Genomic DNA, 16,046 nt, shown 5'->3' on the forward strand with positions numbered 1-16,046 from the left:
TTTCAAAAAATAAAAATTTTATTATTCAATAAACAAAAATAACATCCAATCCTCATGTTGTGTATGGGATGCTAATGGTGTGTAAAAATTTATGATAAAAGTATTAATACTGTATCTACAGTAGGGTTAGTTAGTATACCCTATACAGAGGCTTACTATTTGTAGTGTAACAGTACTACTAATTTTTATTACCCAATAAATTATTTGGTCAATTAAACAGAGGGGGGGGGCTGTAGATAGTAATACCTACTCGACTGTCAGTACAGACTCTACTATAAAGCTGGGATCAAATGTTCATCAAATGGGGTACACTTTACACACACACACACATAACTGTACTGTAAATTTGATGGATGAGAGAGAGAGAGAGAGAGARAGAGAGAGAGAGAGAGAGAGAGAGAGAGAGAGAGAGAGACTCATGTATTCAGTAGTATTAGTAAAACAGTATTAAATTAAAAAATTATGAGAATATTTATTAAAAAAAACAATATTTAAAATTTTAAATCGTGTAATAACTTTTTTTTTTTTAAAAAAAACATAGAGTTCCCTATTTATAAAAAATGATTTAATAATTTTAATACTATAGATATTATAATTAATAATTTAGATGCAATACGTTTTTTAAATTATAATTAATATTTATGTACAAAATAGTATTTTTTAAAATAGTAATATCTGAACAATAATACAGATAATAATTAGGAAAAAATTATTGATTTAATTAATTATAAACTATTAATATAATAATTATATATATAGAGAGAGAAAAAACACAATAATAAAATATATATATATAATTGAAAATCAAATAAAATACAAGAAAAAACTGATAATAATTATAATAATAAATAAAGTTTTTTAGTAAATTTTATAAATATTATAAGTATTGAATTACACTAAAAAAAACATATTTTGTTGAGGAAAAAACTATTCAAAAATTTTTTTGTTTTATAAATGGTATTATTAAATTTTAAAACTTTATTTCAATACTAATAATAATATAATTTATTTCAATAGTTTACTTCAATCAGTATTGTATTTACTAATAGTTTTTTTTGTGTATTGTATTTGAATTGCATTAAAATTTTTAAAACATTAAAAACAATATCAAATCAATAGGGAAAGTAATTAAGTTAAATGTATGAATAAATGTATAATTAAAATAATAATTATTATTAATTAATAAACTGTAATCGAAATTAATAAAAAAAAATAATTTTTAAGGCTTATAATAGTTTCAAAAAAAATTAATTAATGATATAAATTTAATTGTAATGCAAATTTATAAAACAGTATCATTGATATAAAAAAAAGTATATAATTTTTTTTAGTCAAACATTATTATTATAAATTCAAAAATTAATTTAATCTTATGTTTTAAATAATAAATAATAAATAAATTCATAGTTATTATTGTCTCGTAAATTGAATTTAGATTTTAGTTTTTTTTTATAAAATGAATAACCTATTCAATTGAGTCAATCAATTGATTATTAATTGTTGGCTAAGTTTGAATTGAAAAAAACTTAATCAAAAAAATTGTTTGTCTTTTTTATAACCGATTTGTGAGTTATCATCAAATTTTTATTTTTTCTTAAAAAACTATGTCATCGATGAAGATATCATTTTATTTATCTGAGATTACTAACAATTATTTGAATATTCATTGTCTGATTGGTATTTGATTTTGTTTTTTGTGTTTTTTTTATAATAAGTAATAAATCTGAATATAACTGTATTTTTTTTTTAATTATTCAATGATTAAATTAGCCATAGTTTTGTGGACAGTTATACTTATTGTCGGCGATCGGACATCACTGGTGGTCGCCGGCGGCGGTATCGACTTCTGCGACAAATACAAAGCTAACGACTACAAGATATCGTTTGCTTACGGCGTCTACAATCACAATCTGACCGATAAAGAACTGGACGACAAATGGATGAAGTATTTGATTGTCGACAAGTATTACTGGCGACTCAAGTTTACCGACGGTCCGGAGGCCAACAAATCGGTCGAATTTGTCGACAGTGTCGGCGGCGGTGGCAGTGAATCCAGTATTATCAATGAAAAAACATACGAACTGATTTGGAACGTATGGTTCGCTTCGGGTGATACCGGAAGACTTAAAGGACATGATTATGCTTATCATCGATTTGGCGGACGAGAGGTAAGAGGGTTTGGGTGTGGGGTTAGACAGAGATAGAGATAGAGATAGAGATAGAGATAGAGATAGAGATAGAGATAGAGATAGAGATAGAGATAGAGATAGAGATAGAGATAGAGATAGAGATAGAGATAGAGATAGAGATAGAGATAGAGATAGAGATAGAGATAGAGATAGAGATAGAGATAGAGATAGAGATAGAGATAGAGATAGAGATAGACATAGAGATAGACATAGACATAGACATAGACATAGACATAGAGATAGAGATAGAGATAGAGATAGAGATAGAGATAGAGATAGAGATAGAGATAGAGATAGAGATAGAGATAGAGATAGAGATAGAGATAGAGATAGAGATAGAGATAGAGATAGAGATAGAGATAGAGATAGAGATAGAGATAGAGATAGAGATAGAGATAGASATAGACATAGACATAGACATAGAGATAGATCAGAGATATCATCGATTTGGTGGACATGAGGTATGAGGGTTTGGGTGTGGGGTTAGAGATAGATAGATAGATAGATAGATAGATAGAGAGAGAGAGAGAGAGAGAGAGAGAGAGAGAGATAGAGATAGAGATAGAGATAGAGATAGAGAGAGAGAGAGAGAGAGAGAGATGGGGTTGATATACTGTATGAATATATTGTTTATTTCACTTACTATCTTTTACTACTACTACTACTACTACTATTACTACTACTACTACTACTACTACTACTACTACTACTACTACTACTACTACTACTACAGAGAGGCTTGACTTGGATCAATTGGTATCAACTCGACAACAATCTCGCTTTTATAGCGATCACACAGAATAGTATGTATAATCTAACTGTCGCTGACTTTAAGCCACAGTTTGCTTGGGTGTCGACCGTCCGAAAGGGTAGAGAATCGCGATTTGTCACCTTTTGGGACAATTTCACTACAAATGTCTACAACTTTACTGATCCACAGTTCATGCAATTAGTCAAACGGACAAACAGTTCGGAGGACGAACCGATACTTTTCGGTGATAACGAACGATCGCTGGACAAGAGTCTCAATATTATCGGTATTATCGGTCAGTATAGTTTGGCAGACAATGATGGCCTAAACAAAAGTTTTTGTGGACACGGATCCATTGTTTTCATGAACTTCGGCGAGTCTATCAAATACTGTTATGTTGGCAATCCGTTTATCAGTGATTCCGTATGTGTTTTGATGCGTTTTGTGAAGAAAAGGGGTGTAACCAAGTCCTTAACTAAACACATATATCTGTTTTTTTTTGTTCTGTATTTACAGTGCAAACCGGAAAACCTGAAGACACTGATCACATGCTCTACACCGACATTACCGACATCAGCGCCGCCGCTACCCGTTGTTAGTATTACTGAAAGTATTACCGATAGTACTACTGCTAAGCCTGACGACGACGGACCAAATTGGCTGTTAATACTTATACTGATTATAGTGGCAGTGGTTATACTACTTATACTGTTAGGTCTGGCCCTATGTTGTTGTTTACGCGGCAAAAGCGGTCAGAAAGTCGACGCCAACAAAGCTGACGGTAATATATATTTAAAAAAATATATAATTGTATTGTAATCTAATGTTTTGTTGTTGAAGTAATGTCGTCAATGCCATCGCAAGCATCGGGAGTTATGTCCACGCGATCTGGTTTTGGTAGTCCTGATGGTAGCGGTAAACAGCAATCAATGGTTTCGTCTAATATGGACAATATGTCCATTAGGTCAGGCGTTCAATCGCCGGGTAGTAGTAGTAGCGGTAAACAGCAATCAATGGTCTCGTCTAATATGGACAACGCATCGATTAGGTCAGGCGTTCAATCGCCGGGTAGTAGTAGCAGACAATCAGCAGCGGGCGGATCGCCGACATCGACGGCAGACAATGCAAATATGAGATCCAATTTTGGTGATGGGGTTGGTTCGCCCAAACAGTCACCACTGGCCAATGCGTCGACGTTTAGCAATCTCGACGATACAAACATCAGGTCTGCCAATGTTCAGTCGTCAGCAGCCGACCCGAAATCATCACTACTAGCGGCTAACAACCAGTCGACAGTCGGACCGTCGGCGGCAGCGGCGGCAAGCAATGTGAGCGCCAATGTTGACTTGAGGTCATCGATGCAAACATCGGGCGCCAAACAATCACAACAACCGATGACCAGTCCATCGATGGTCAGTCAAGCGAGTATGAGATCCGGTGTTTGAGTTTAAAACAGACATTAAGAGAGAAAACAAAATAACAAACAAAAAAAACAATTTATTTATCAATCAATCAATTTTTTTTTTATAAATTTATATTTAATTTTCGATTTGAATTGTTTATACTCTATATATTTAATATAAAAATTACACTTTATTTTATAACATTTTGAATAATAAATTAATAAACTAATTGTACATTTTTTTAATTAAATCATTTTTATTACAAAATTTTATGTTTATATATATATATTGCACACTAATTGTGCTGAACCTTATATATAGGGATTTTAAGCAATATTACTTTTGACCCATAAAATAGTTGGCAATTATTTTTGAACAAAAAAGTAATAAACATATAGAAATTTTCTATGAAATGGGCAAAAATGCTAAATTTAAAGTTTTAATACAAATATGATAATTAAAAATTATTGCTAAAATTTTAGTGAAAAGCTATTTTTAAACATAATGTACTTATACTTTACATATATACTTAATAAAGAGACATTTTATTTGGCGGCATATGTCCGATATCACCGACACTTTTAACAACTACCTGACCTTTCGGATAGATAGTAATCCAAGTAATACTACAGTTGTTTAACGTAAAGTTAAGCCAAGCTTCTGGTGGTAATTGTAAGGCTCGTAATACAAAATATCGGATAACATTTGCATGACATACAAGTATATCATAGCTATCGGCCGATTGCTGGGGATCTGATCGATGAAAATATTTTCTGAAAGCAGACTCTATTTATAGAGTTTATCGATAAACAAACAAATTATTTATTAATTTAATTAATTAATTCAAAACTATTACTACTAACCGATCCGAGCGCCGGAAACAAAGTACTCCTAATTTTTTTTATACAAAAAAAAATTAACCGAAAAAACAGAGAGAGAGAGATAGAGATAAAAAAAGTTATGGTTAGAAATAATTAATAATAAATATTATATTTAATAAATTAAAAATATTTAAATATTATATATAATTAACATATAATAAATCAACAAAAAATATTTAAATATTATATATAATTAATATATAATAAATCAACAAAAAATATTTAAATATTATATATAATTAACATATAATAAATCAACAAAAAAATATATATAAATATCATTAGTATAATAAAACCTTTGGTTTGCTTCGGCAGTTATCGGGACAGGGAATCGGCTCTATTGGATCTCCTTCTCTAATCAGATCGCAACTATCGACGGGAATATTATTATCATTATTATTATTATTAGCCAACTGTTTGCCAATAATTTCGGCCGTTTCGGTAGCTCTGGTCATTGTCGACTGAATCATTCGTGTATACGGATGACCTAATTGTTTGAGTCTGAGGCCCACTTGATCTGCCTGTTCTCTGCCCAATGGCGTCAATATTTGCAAACTATCCGTTTCTCCCGACTGGTTGTACTGTCCGTGTCTGATGAGAATCAGGTGTCGAGTGGCCACTGGTTTGGCTTTTTCTAGTTTTTCGTTATAATCATCTATTAAGTCGTCGCTATTAATTGGTTTCTCTACTAAACTTTTGGGATCTCTTTTATCCCAATTTGGGTCCCATTTGTAGCCATTACTACTAGTCATCAAATTTCCTGCTGTTGTATATGATTGTTGGTCATTGAAGTGATAATGATTTTGTATGACATTATTGGGATTATTAGCATCAGAAGCGGGTGTCTTAATGACGCCGTCCGCAGACACGGTATTAAGTGGGCGTCCACTCAGCTGAAGGTAAGCGCCGGTCGCACCGCAACCGGCCACCAAACCTACCGCAGCCGTTATTAATGACTTTCGGTTGACTCTCAATAATGGTATCATAATTACAATTGACTGGTTGTGTGTGTATTAAACTTAATAACTAATAAATACAGTACTGATTCAGTAACTATTTGTAAGTCATATATAATTATTGTTTAGTTTGAAATAAAAACTTTCAAATAAAAACTTTTTTTATATTTAATAATACATTTCAACTATTACTATACAAATAAAACATTTAGTTGAAAACTGTGTAATTCAATGAACAAACAGTAGTCTCTCTCTCTCTCTCTCTCTCTCTCTCTCTCTCTCTCTCTCTCTCTCTCTCTCTCTCTCTCTCTCTTCCCCCACACATACCACAAACCTTTCCCCACCAGTGTATGGGTTGGTGTTAAAAATGTGTTAACTTTTAAAAATTATATATACCATATATTTAAATGTAAAGATTATGTTAATTAGTTAAATGTGTGCATGTATGTGTGTGTGTTGGTGTGTGCTTATGTACCATATATTATTGGGGGCTCCAATATAGATATACCTCCATAGCTTAGTATGTATATATATATATATATATATATATATATATATATATATATATATATATACTGTAACAGTAATTACTTTTATAACAGAATCTGTATATATTTTTTTTGGTGGGGGTCTATAGGGGAAAAATTACTGTAAACTAATAGTACTACTGACTGATGCCTTATTATTGTACACTGAATTTCAAAAAGCATATTGACTTGAAGTTTGCAATAATAAATTTTTTTAAAAAAATAATAATTTGAATATATGTCTCTGTGAATATATATGATATTATATATAATACTGTAATATGGTATATATATATATATATATAAATATTTCTAATATACTGTATTATATATTTTTTTAAAAAAATATGAGATTATTTATAAAACTATATTAGTTTTTTTTAATAGTATAATAAGTTAATTATTTATAAGGCAATTATAATTATAATGCAAATAAAAAATATTTAAAAGATATTTTGTAACTAAAATTTTTTCAATAATTATAATTTCTAGGAATTAGATTAGGAATATATTACAGTTATAAGCATTTTGATAAATAATTATTATTAAATCAAATAATTATTATTAAATCAAATAATTATTATTAAATCAAATAATTATTATTAAATCAAATAATTATTATTAAATCAAATAATTATTATTAAATCAAATAATTTAAATTTAAGTTACAAAATAATAATATAAATAATATTTCTATGATATATATATATACTTAGTTATAGTATAGGTTAGTTAGTTATAGGTATGAAATATATTATAATTTGTTATTCTTTTAACTAAAACTAAATAAAAATAATATTTTTTTAAATTTTTTATTATACAATAAAAAATGTTATAAAATTAAAAAAATATACAGTATATATAAAATATAATATAATATAAAGTTAAATATATAGAGTATAAAAAATACAAATCGAAAATTATATATAAATTTTTAAAACAAAAATTGATTGAATGATAAATAAATTGTTTTTTTTGTTATTTTGTTTTCTCTCTTAATATCGGTTTTCTAATCTCTCAAACACCGGATCTCATACTCGCTTGACTGGCCATCGATGGACTGGTCATCGGTTGTTGTTGTTGTGATTGTTTGGCGCCCGATGTTTGCATCGATGACCTCAAGTCAACATTGTTGCTCACATTGCTTGCCGCGGCCGCTCCCGCCGCCGGTCCGACTGTCGACGACTGGTTGTTAGCCGCTAGTAGTGGTGATTTCGGGTCGGCTGCTGACGACTGAACATTGGCTGACCTGATGTTTGTATCGTCGCGATTGCTAAACGTCGACGCATTAGCCAGTGGTGACTGTTTAGGCGAACCAACTGCACCACCAAAACTGGATCTCATATTTGCATTGTCTGCCGTCGATGTCGGCGATCCGCCCGCTGCTGATTGTCTGCCACTACTACTACTACCCGGCGATTGAACGCCTGACCTAATCGATGCGTTGTCCATATTAGACGAGACCATTGATTGCTGTTGTTTACCGCTACCATCAGGACTACCAAAACCAGATCGTGTCGACATAGCTCCCGATGCTTGCGATGGCATTGACGACATTACTTCAACAACAACAACGATAACAATAAAAACATTAGATTACAATACAATTACATATATTTTTAAAAACAAATATATCTTACCGTCAGCTTTGTTGTCGTCGACTTTCTGACCGTTTTTGCCCCGTAAACAACAACATAGGGCCAGACATAGCAGTAGTAATAGTATAACCACTGCCACTACAATCAGTATAAGTATTAACAGCCAATTTGGTCCGTCGTCGTCGTCGTCGTCAGGCTTAGCAGTAGTACTATTGGTGATACTTTCAGTAACAACGGCGACGGGTATCGGCGGCGGTGATGTCGGTGTAGGGCATGTGATCAGTGTCTTCAGGTTTTCCGGTTTGCACTGGAAATACATAAAAATAAAAGATATATGTGTTTTAGTTAAGGACTTGGACATCACTTTTTTCTCCACTCACGGAATCACTGATAAACGGATTGCCAACATAACAGTATTTGATAGACTCGCCGAAGTTCATGAAAACAATGGATCCGTGTCCACGAATGCTATCGTTTTTGCCGCCACTGTCTGCAACACTGTACTGACCGATAATACCGACAATATTGAGACTCTTGTCCAGCGATCGTTCGCTATCACCGAAAAGTATCGGTTCGTCCGGCAAACTGTTTGTCCGTTTGACTAATTGCATGAACTGTGGATCAGTAAAATTGTAGACATTTGTAGTGAATTTGTCCCAAAGGGTGACAAATCGCGATTCTCTACCCTTTCGGACGGTCGACACCCAAGCAAACTGTGGCCTAAAGTCAGCAACAGTTAGATTATAGTGAGTATTGTGTGTGATTGCCATATTAGAGAGATTGTTGTCGAGTTGATACCAACTGATCCATGGGAAGCCTCTCTGTAATAGTATTAGTAGTAGAAGATAGTCAGACACACAGACAAACATGAAATAAATAATATATTCATACACTATATCAACACTATATCAACACTATCTCTATCTCTATCTCTATCTCTATCTCTATCTCTATCTCTATCTCTATGTCTATGTCTATGTCTATGTCTATGTCTATCTCTATGTCTATCTCTATCTCTATCTCTATCTCTATCTCTATCTCTATCTCTATCTCTATCTCTATCTCTATCTCTATCTCTATCTCTATCTCTATCTCTATCTCTATCTCTATCTCTATCTCTATCTCTATCTCTATCTCTATCTCTATCTCTATCTCTATCTCTATCTCTATCTCTATCTCTATCTCTATCTCTGTCTAACCCCACACCCAAACCCTCTTACCTCTCGTCCGCCAAATCGATGATAAGCATAATCATGTCCTTTAAGTCTTCCGGTATCACCCGAAGCGAACCATACGTTCCAAATCAGTTCGTATGTTTTTTCATTGATAATACTGGATTCACTGCCACCGCCGCCGACACTGTCGACAAATTCGACCGATTTGTTGGCCTCCGGACCGTCGGTAAACTTGAGACGCCAGTAATAGTTGTCGACAATCAAATACTTCATCCATTTGTCGTCCAGTTCTTTATCGGTCAGATTGTGATTGTAGACGCCGTAAGCAAACGATATCTTGTAGTCGTGAGCTTTGTATTTGTCGCAGAAGTCGATACCGCCGCCGGCGACCACCAGTGATGTCCGATCGCCGACAATAAGTATAACTGTCCACAAAACTACGGCTAATTTAATCATTGAATAATCAAAAAAAAAAATACAGTTATATATTACGGTATATTCAGATTTATTACTTATTATAAAAAACACAAAACAAAAATCAAATACCAATCAGACAATGAATATTCAAATAATTGTTAGTAATTGCAGATAAATAAAATGATATCTTCATCGATGACATTGTTTGTAAAAAATAAAAATTTGATGATAACTCACAAATCAGTTATAAAAAATACAAACAATTTTTTAATAAAGTTTTTTTTGAATTCAAACTTATAGCCAACAATTAATAATAAATTAATTGATTATTAATTGAATTTCATTATTCATTTAATTAGAAAAAATAATAAAATCTAAATTCAATTTACGAGACAATAATTAAACTATGAATTCATTATTTAAATTAAAATTAAATAACATTTATATTTTTGATTTATAATAATAATAAATGAATTCATAGTTTAATTATTGTCTCGTAAATTGTATTTAGATTTTATTATTTTTTTGTAGACTAAAAAAATATTATATACTTTTTTTATATCAATAATTGAAATAAACTCATATTATTATTATTATTAAAAAATCTCTAAAAAAACTAATCCATTAGTCTTTATAAAACATTGAAATGTTTGAACCAATAATTATCTGAACGACAATATAGACTAAAAAAAAGTATAATTTAATTATAAATAAAACTATTTTTTTGTACATTAATAATAATTTCATTTAATTAAACAAACAAAAAATTTAGCTTTCAATTATAATTTAGACTTTTTTAAAAAATAAATAAACAAAACAAAAACATTTCAATTTAATTGACAATAATTTTTATTCAAATAATTTTAATTCCTATGATTTTGATTTTTAATTCAAATAAATCAAAAAAATATTTTTTTATTATATAAATCATATCATTGAAAAAAAATAAATTTTATTTTGAAAAATAATTTTTTATAAGTAATATTAAAAAAAATACCACAAATTTTTTTGTTAATTATTGATAATTATTATTAAATATTATTAAAACATAAAAAATATCATATAATATCAATATATAGGATATATATAATAATTGATTAGATATTGGTTTTTCATTATAAAATATTTTTTTCTATTAAAATTAAAAAACAAACAAACCATTAAAATGTCAAATTGTATTATCAATATATAATAATAATAATAATAGCAATAATTAAACAGTAAAAAAAATTACATAACAATTTACAACAACAATCTTAAGTAATCAATGGTTAAATATAAATGACTTTTTTATAATATAAAAAATATTTTTTAAAAAAATGGCGGAAATACTAGATGGGTATTTAAATGGGTGATCGGCGGGCGGATATATATATGTGTGGCCACCAATACGGTTGAGACAATCATCAATCGGACAACCATTTCGGTTAAAAAACAAAAAAAGTTTGACTAATCACTGGCTAATCAGCCAATAGGCGTTCGCTGTCATCACTTAACATAATATATAGTTTATCTTTAATCCATTCCTTATGATAGGCAACATATGATTGCGAGGTCTTATTGAAGATCAAAAAGTTCAGATCAGTTAAGTGATCGACAAACTCAAACAGTTGATACAAATTGTAAGTCATTACGGTTTCGTTGGGAAACTGTTTCTTCAAAATTTCTTCATATATATGGCAGACACCATTGAGTGCGTCATTAAGACAATAGTAGTCCGTATAGCGTCGGGTCTTACCAGTACTGGCCTGGACTAGTAGTATGACGTGAGTGGCCATAACAAGTGTTGATTAGTAGGTGGTGGTGGTGATGGAGGAGGAGGAGGAATGGATCCAATTAGAAGTACTAATGTCTTTAATATAAAAAAAACTTTGCAAAAGCGGCTAAATAATAAAAAAATATATACATACAGTACCAATAATTTTTATTTTATTTTTGAAATTTTTTGTTGTATATTTTTTTAACACTTACTGTACAAAAAAAATCAGACTTTTAGTTTTAAACAAAATATGTTTTTTTCGTGCAATTCATATACACACACAAAAAAACAGCTATAATCTATTTCCCCCTCCTTTCCCACTCATATACAGTTTCCCACCACCAGTGTATGGGGTGGTCTTAACTTTAAAAAAAAGTATTTATATATGTGTGTGTATGTGTGTGTATGTATGTGTATATGTGTGTATGTGTGTGTATATGTGTGTATGTGTGTGTATATGTGTGTATGTGTGTGTATATGTGTGTATGTGTTTGTATGTGTGTGTATGTGTGTGTGTGTGTGTGTGTGTGTGTGTGTGTGTGTGTGTGTGTGTATCTGTGTGTATATGTGTGTATGTGTGTGTATATGTGTGTATATGTGTGTAAATGTGTGTATATGTGTGTCTGTGTGTGTATGTGTATATGTGTGTGTCTATGTGTGTATGTGTATATGTGTGTATATGTGTGTGTATGTGTGTGTGTGTGTATGTGTGTGTATATGTGTGTGTATGTGTGTGTATGTGTGTGTATGTGTGTGTATATGTGTGTATGTGTGTGTATGTATGTGTGTGTGTGTATGTGTGTGTATATGTGTGTATGTGTGTGTATGTGTGTGTATATGTGTGTATATGTGTGTCTGTGTGTGTATGTGTATATGTGTGTATGTGTGTGTATGTGTGTGTGTGTGTGTGTGTGTGTGTGTATGTGTGTATATGTGTGTATGTGTGTGTATGTGTGTGTATGTGCGTGTATATGTGTGTATATGTGTGTCTGTGTGTGTATGTGTATATGTGTGTATGTGTGTGTCTGTGTGTATATGTGTGTATGTGTGTGTATAGCTTACTAAATGTACTGTATTATACTGAAACAGTAATTACTTTTAATTTTTATTACAGAGTCTATATATTATTCGGGATTTAATGTAAAAAAACTGTAAACTACTAGTACTCATTGAGTACTACAAAGATTATATAATAATTTAAAATCAAATCAAATACACACAAATAGTAAAGATTTTAGTTTAAACAAATTTTCTGTACATTAATAATAATAATAATAATTTATTTTTAATATAAAAAAATTGTTTTTCAATTATATAATTATATATTTATTATATATTAGAAAATAAAATAACATTGAAAATGTTGCAAAATTAATACAGAATAATTTTTTTAATATTAATAATTTTATAATTTTTATATAATAATAATTAATAATAATAATTATTAATAATAATATTATTTGATTTTTTTACTAATTTCATTAATACAGTATTTATTATATAAATGATTTTTTTTATAAAAAAAATCGGCTAAATATCAGTGAATAGTGTTAATTGATCGCGGGTGGGAATATCTGGCCACCAATTTGGTGGCCAATCGGAAAACCATTTTTGGTGGCGTTATATATATATATATTATTGTCTGTTTCGCGATCCCTGTCCTCTCACTTCTGGCGTAACTTTAAATACAGTTTCTCTTTAATCCATTCTCTACTAAATGGGACGTATGAATGGCTGATCTTATTGAAGATCAAAAAGTTCAGATCAGTTAAGTGATCGACAAATTCAAAAAGTTGACACAAATTCCAGATAACTTCAGTACCGGTGGGTATATATCTCTTCAAATTTTGTTCATATATATGACAAACACCTTCGAGGGCATCGTTAAGACAATCGTAGTCCGTATAGAGTCGGGTATCCCGAGTGCTGGCCTGGACTAGTAGTATGACGTGAGTGGCCATAACAAGTGATGATGAGTAGGTGATGGTGGAGGTGGAGGAGGAGGAGGAGGAATGGATCCAATTAGAAGAACTGATGTCTTCAATCAACAATAATCAATGGTTACTATGAAAGTGCGATAAATACTAATAATAATTACAGTATTACTGAATATATATTCAATATATAGTTCTTTGAAATAAAATTTTTGTAAAATTTTTTATATATTTAATACCATTTACTATAATACTAAAAAAATCAAACTTTTTGTGTTTTAAAACAAAATTTGTTTATCAATGTGTAAGTCAAATAAAACAAAAAAAACAGTTATAATCATTTATCTCAAACACATACCGTTCCCCACAACCACCAGTTTATGGCTAGTTTTAAAAGTGTCAACTTTTAAAAATAAATGTATTTATATATCTACTACTGTATATTATGTTAATTGGTTAAATGTGTGTATGTGTATGTGTATGTGTATGTGTATGTGTATGTGTATGTGTATGTGTATGTGTATGTGTATGTGTATGTGTATGTGTATGTGTATGTGTATGTGTATGTGTATGTGTATGTGTATGTGTATGTGTATGTGTATGTGTATGTGTATGTGTATGTGTATGTGTATGTGTATGTGTATGTGTATGTGTATGTGTATGTGTATGTGTATGTGTATGTGTATGTGTATGTGTATGTGTATGTGTATACATGTGTGTGTGTGTTTATACCATATATTATTGGGGCCCCAATACAGACACCTCCATAGCTTACTACTGTATATATAGTGTAATAGTAATTACTTTTATTACATAAGCTATATATTATTTGGGGCCTTAAAAAATGTGTTTAACAATTATAATTTATAGTTTTATTACACAAAAAAATACATAACAATTATAATTAATCCATTATAATTTTTTGATGACAATTATTTGTTTTTATTTAAGTTTTCAAATTAAACAAACAAAAGGTAGAAAGTTAAAAGTGTCGGTGATATCGGACATATGCCGCCAAACAAAATCACACTTTGGACTTAAAAAATATAAAGTTTTCAATACTACTAATAATTTCTAGCAATATATTTTACATTAATTATATTTGCTTTAATTGATTATTTAAAAAAACAATATCATATACTATATTACTGTAATATATTTGAAAATATTTGTTAAGCAATATTTTTTTTAAAATATAAATTATAAATCTTGTATTAATTGTTTCGATTTAATAGTGTTTAAAAGTAATATATAAATTGCAATCTGAAAACATATATTTCTATAATTACTATTATATAATAGAAATAAATAAATTAATAATTATTATATTTCAATAGTTATAATGTAAATATAATTTACATTTATTTATTTTTTAAAAAAAAAATACTGCAATTAATGATTAATACATAATAAAAATGCTAAATTTTTTTGTTAAATGTATGTTTAAAATGTTAAAAAAATTAGATGTTATATAAATTTCATAATATTTCAAATATTACTATTTTTTAAAAAACTAAGTATTACTGATTTGAAAAATAATTAATAATTATTACTATTTTTTATAAATTACTTTTTTATTAGCAAAAAAAAATTTGATGTCAAATGTATTTTTAAAAAATATAATTTAGCTTTTATTTTCAAATGCTAACTAAGATTGCAATAATTTATTGATTTTAATTATTATATTATATTAATAAAAAACAAACAAAAAATATAATTATTTTTATGATGTATGAACTTTTATTTAATTATTATTTTATATAATTATTTTGTTAAAACAAAAAAAACAAAAATATATATATATTTTTCATTACTATATTAGATATTAAAATATAGATAATTGACAAACATTTCTAAATATTAATATAATTTTATTTCCTGAATAAATAAAAATTTTCAATTGAATATAACAATTAAACAAAAATTAATTATATTAAAAAAGATAAATTAACATTAGAAAATAATAATAATTTTTTTTACAAATTAAAAAAAAACAATTAATGTTGTATTTGTAATAAAAATAAAATAAAATCACTTTCAAAAAAAAATAGGTGACAATAGTTTTTCGAGTAATATAATAAGCTAGTTAATCAAAAAAAAGTAAAAATTTTAATATTTAATAAAATAAAAACTACCTTGTATATAAACATAAAGTAATAATAATAAAGTTATTATTTGTATTAATTTTATATTTTTTAAAAAATAGTACATATCATCAATTAATTTATTAATTTACTAAATTATGTAATTTTTGCCAAAAATTAGAATTTATTAATTATGAAAATTTATTGAATAAATTAAATAGTTATTACCCTCTAGTTATAAATAACTAATAAAAATATTATAGTCAATGTATTTGTGACAAAAAAAACCATTGACTAGTATTTTGAAAGTTATTTAATAAATATAAAAGTTTTGTAAACAAAACATCAATAACAAGTACTATCGGTTTTTTT

The 16,046-nt window shown here is 28.8% G+C and overlaps 3 protein-coding genes across 3 annotated transcripts; 1 reads left to right on the top strand and 2 right to left on the bottom strand.

The window, feature by feature from the left end:
- The first annotated feature begins 1,490 nt into the window (after positions 1-1,490).
- On the top strand, positions 1,491-4,404 carry LOC128953520 (uncharacterized). Its single transcript, XM_054299005.1, has 5 exons — positions 1,491-1,677; positions 1,771-2,168; positions 2,923-3,363; positions 3,457-3,721; positions 3,781-4,404. Exons 1-5 carry the CDS (start codon positions 1,605-1,607, stop codon positions 4,383-4,385), a joined length of 1,782 nt encoding a protein of 593 aa, XP_054154980.1. The 5' UTR covers positions 1,491-1,604; the 3' UTR covers positions 4,386-4,404.
- Positions 4,405-4,872: 468 nt separating this feature from the next.
- On the bottom strand, positions 4,873-6,258 carry LOC128953526 (serine/threonine-protein phosphatase PGAM5, mitochondrial-like). Its single transcript, XM_054299011.1, has 3 exons — positions 5,521-6,258; positions 5,207-5,234; positions 4,873-5,129 (listed from the first exon to the last, which is right to left on the bottom strand). The coding sequence occupies exons 1-3, from the start codon at positions 6,208-6,210 to the stop codon at positions 4,873-4,875; spliced, it is 975 nt and encodes a 324-aa protein (XP_054154986.1). The 5' UTR covers positions 6,211-6,258.
- A 1,381-nt stretch (positions 6,259-7,639) lies between these two features.
- Positions 7,640-10,160, bottom strand: LOC128953523 (uncharacterized). Its single transcript, XM_054299008.1, has 5 exons — positions 10,027-10,160; positions 9,526-9,923; positions 8,686-9,126; positions 8,348-8,612; positions 7,640-8,266 (listed from the first exon to the last, which is right to left on the bottom strand). The coding sequence occupies exons 1-5, from the start codon at positions 10,097-10,099 to the stop codon at positions 7,725-7,727; spliced, it is 1,719 nt and encodes a 572-aa protein (XP_054154983.1). The 5' UTR covers positions 10,100-10,160; the 3' UTR covers positions 7,640-7,724.
- Positions 10,161-16,046: the final 5,886 nt, after the last annotated feature.

Source organism: Oppia nitens, unplaced genomic scaffold (assembly GCF_028296485.1).
Source record: "Oppia nitens isolate AA-2021 unplaced genomic scaffold, nextdenovo-longstitch-racon4-pilon3 scaffold22_pilon_pilon_pilon, whole genome shotgun sequence".
Classification (NCBI taxonomy): domain Eukaryota; kingdom Metazoa; phylum Arthropoda; class Arachnida; order Sarcoptiformes; family Oppiidae; genus Oppia; species Oppia nitens.

What these genes read in the sequence shown, in the direction of transcription:
- LOC128953520 (XM_054299005.1), top strand. Translation starts at nt 1,605, where the DNA reads ATGTCATCGATGAAGATATCATTTTATTTATCTGAGATTACTAACAAT. An exon ending in ATCGATTTGGCGGACGAGAG is followed by an intron (nt 2,169 to 2,922) that starts GTAAGAGGGTTT and finishes CTACTACTACAG; the next exon opens with AGAGGCTTGACTTGGATCAA. An exon ending in CGACGCCAACAAAGCTGACG is followed by an intron (nt 3,722 to 3,780) that starts GTAATATATATT and finishes TTGTTGTTGAAG; the next exon opens with TAATGTCGTCAATGCCATCG.
- LOC128953526 (XM_054299011.1), bottom strand. Translation starts at nt 6,210, where the DNA reads ATGATACCATTATTGAGAGTCAACCGAAAGTCATTAATAACGGCTGCG. An exon ending in ACTGCCGAAGCAAACCAAAG is followed by an intron (nt 5,235 to 5,520) that starts GTTTTATTATAC and finishes AAAAAAAATTAG; the next exon opens with GAGTACTTTGTTTCCGGCGC. An exon ending in TGTTTCCGGCGCTCGGATCG is followed by an intron (nt 5,130 to 5,206) that starts GTTAGTAGTAAT and finishes CTCTATAAATAG; the next exon opens with AGTCTGCTTTCAGAAAATAT.
- LOC128953523 (XM_054299008.1), bottom strand. Translation starts at nt 10,099, where the DNA reads ATGTCATCGATGAAGATATCATTTTATTTATCTGCAATTACTAACAAT. An exon ending in ATCCGTTTATCAGTGATTCC is followed by an intron (nt 8,613 to 8,685) that starts GTGAGTGGAGAA and finishes ATGTATTTCCAG; the next exon opens with TGCAAACCGGAAAACCTGAA. An exon ending in CGACGACAACAAAGCTGACG is followed by an intron (nt 8,267 to 8,347) that starts GTAAGATATATT and finishes TTGTTGTTGAAG; the next exon opens with TAATGTCGTCAATGCCATCG.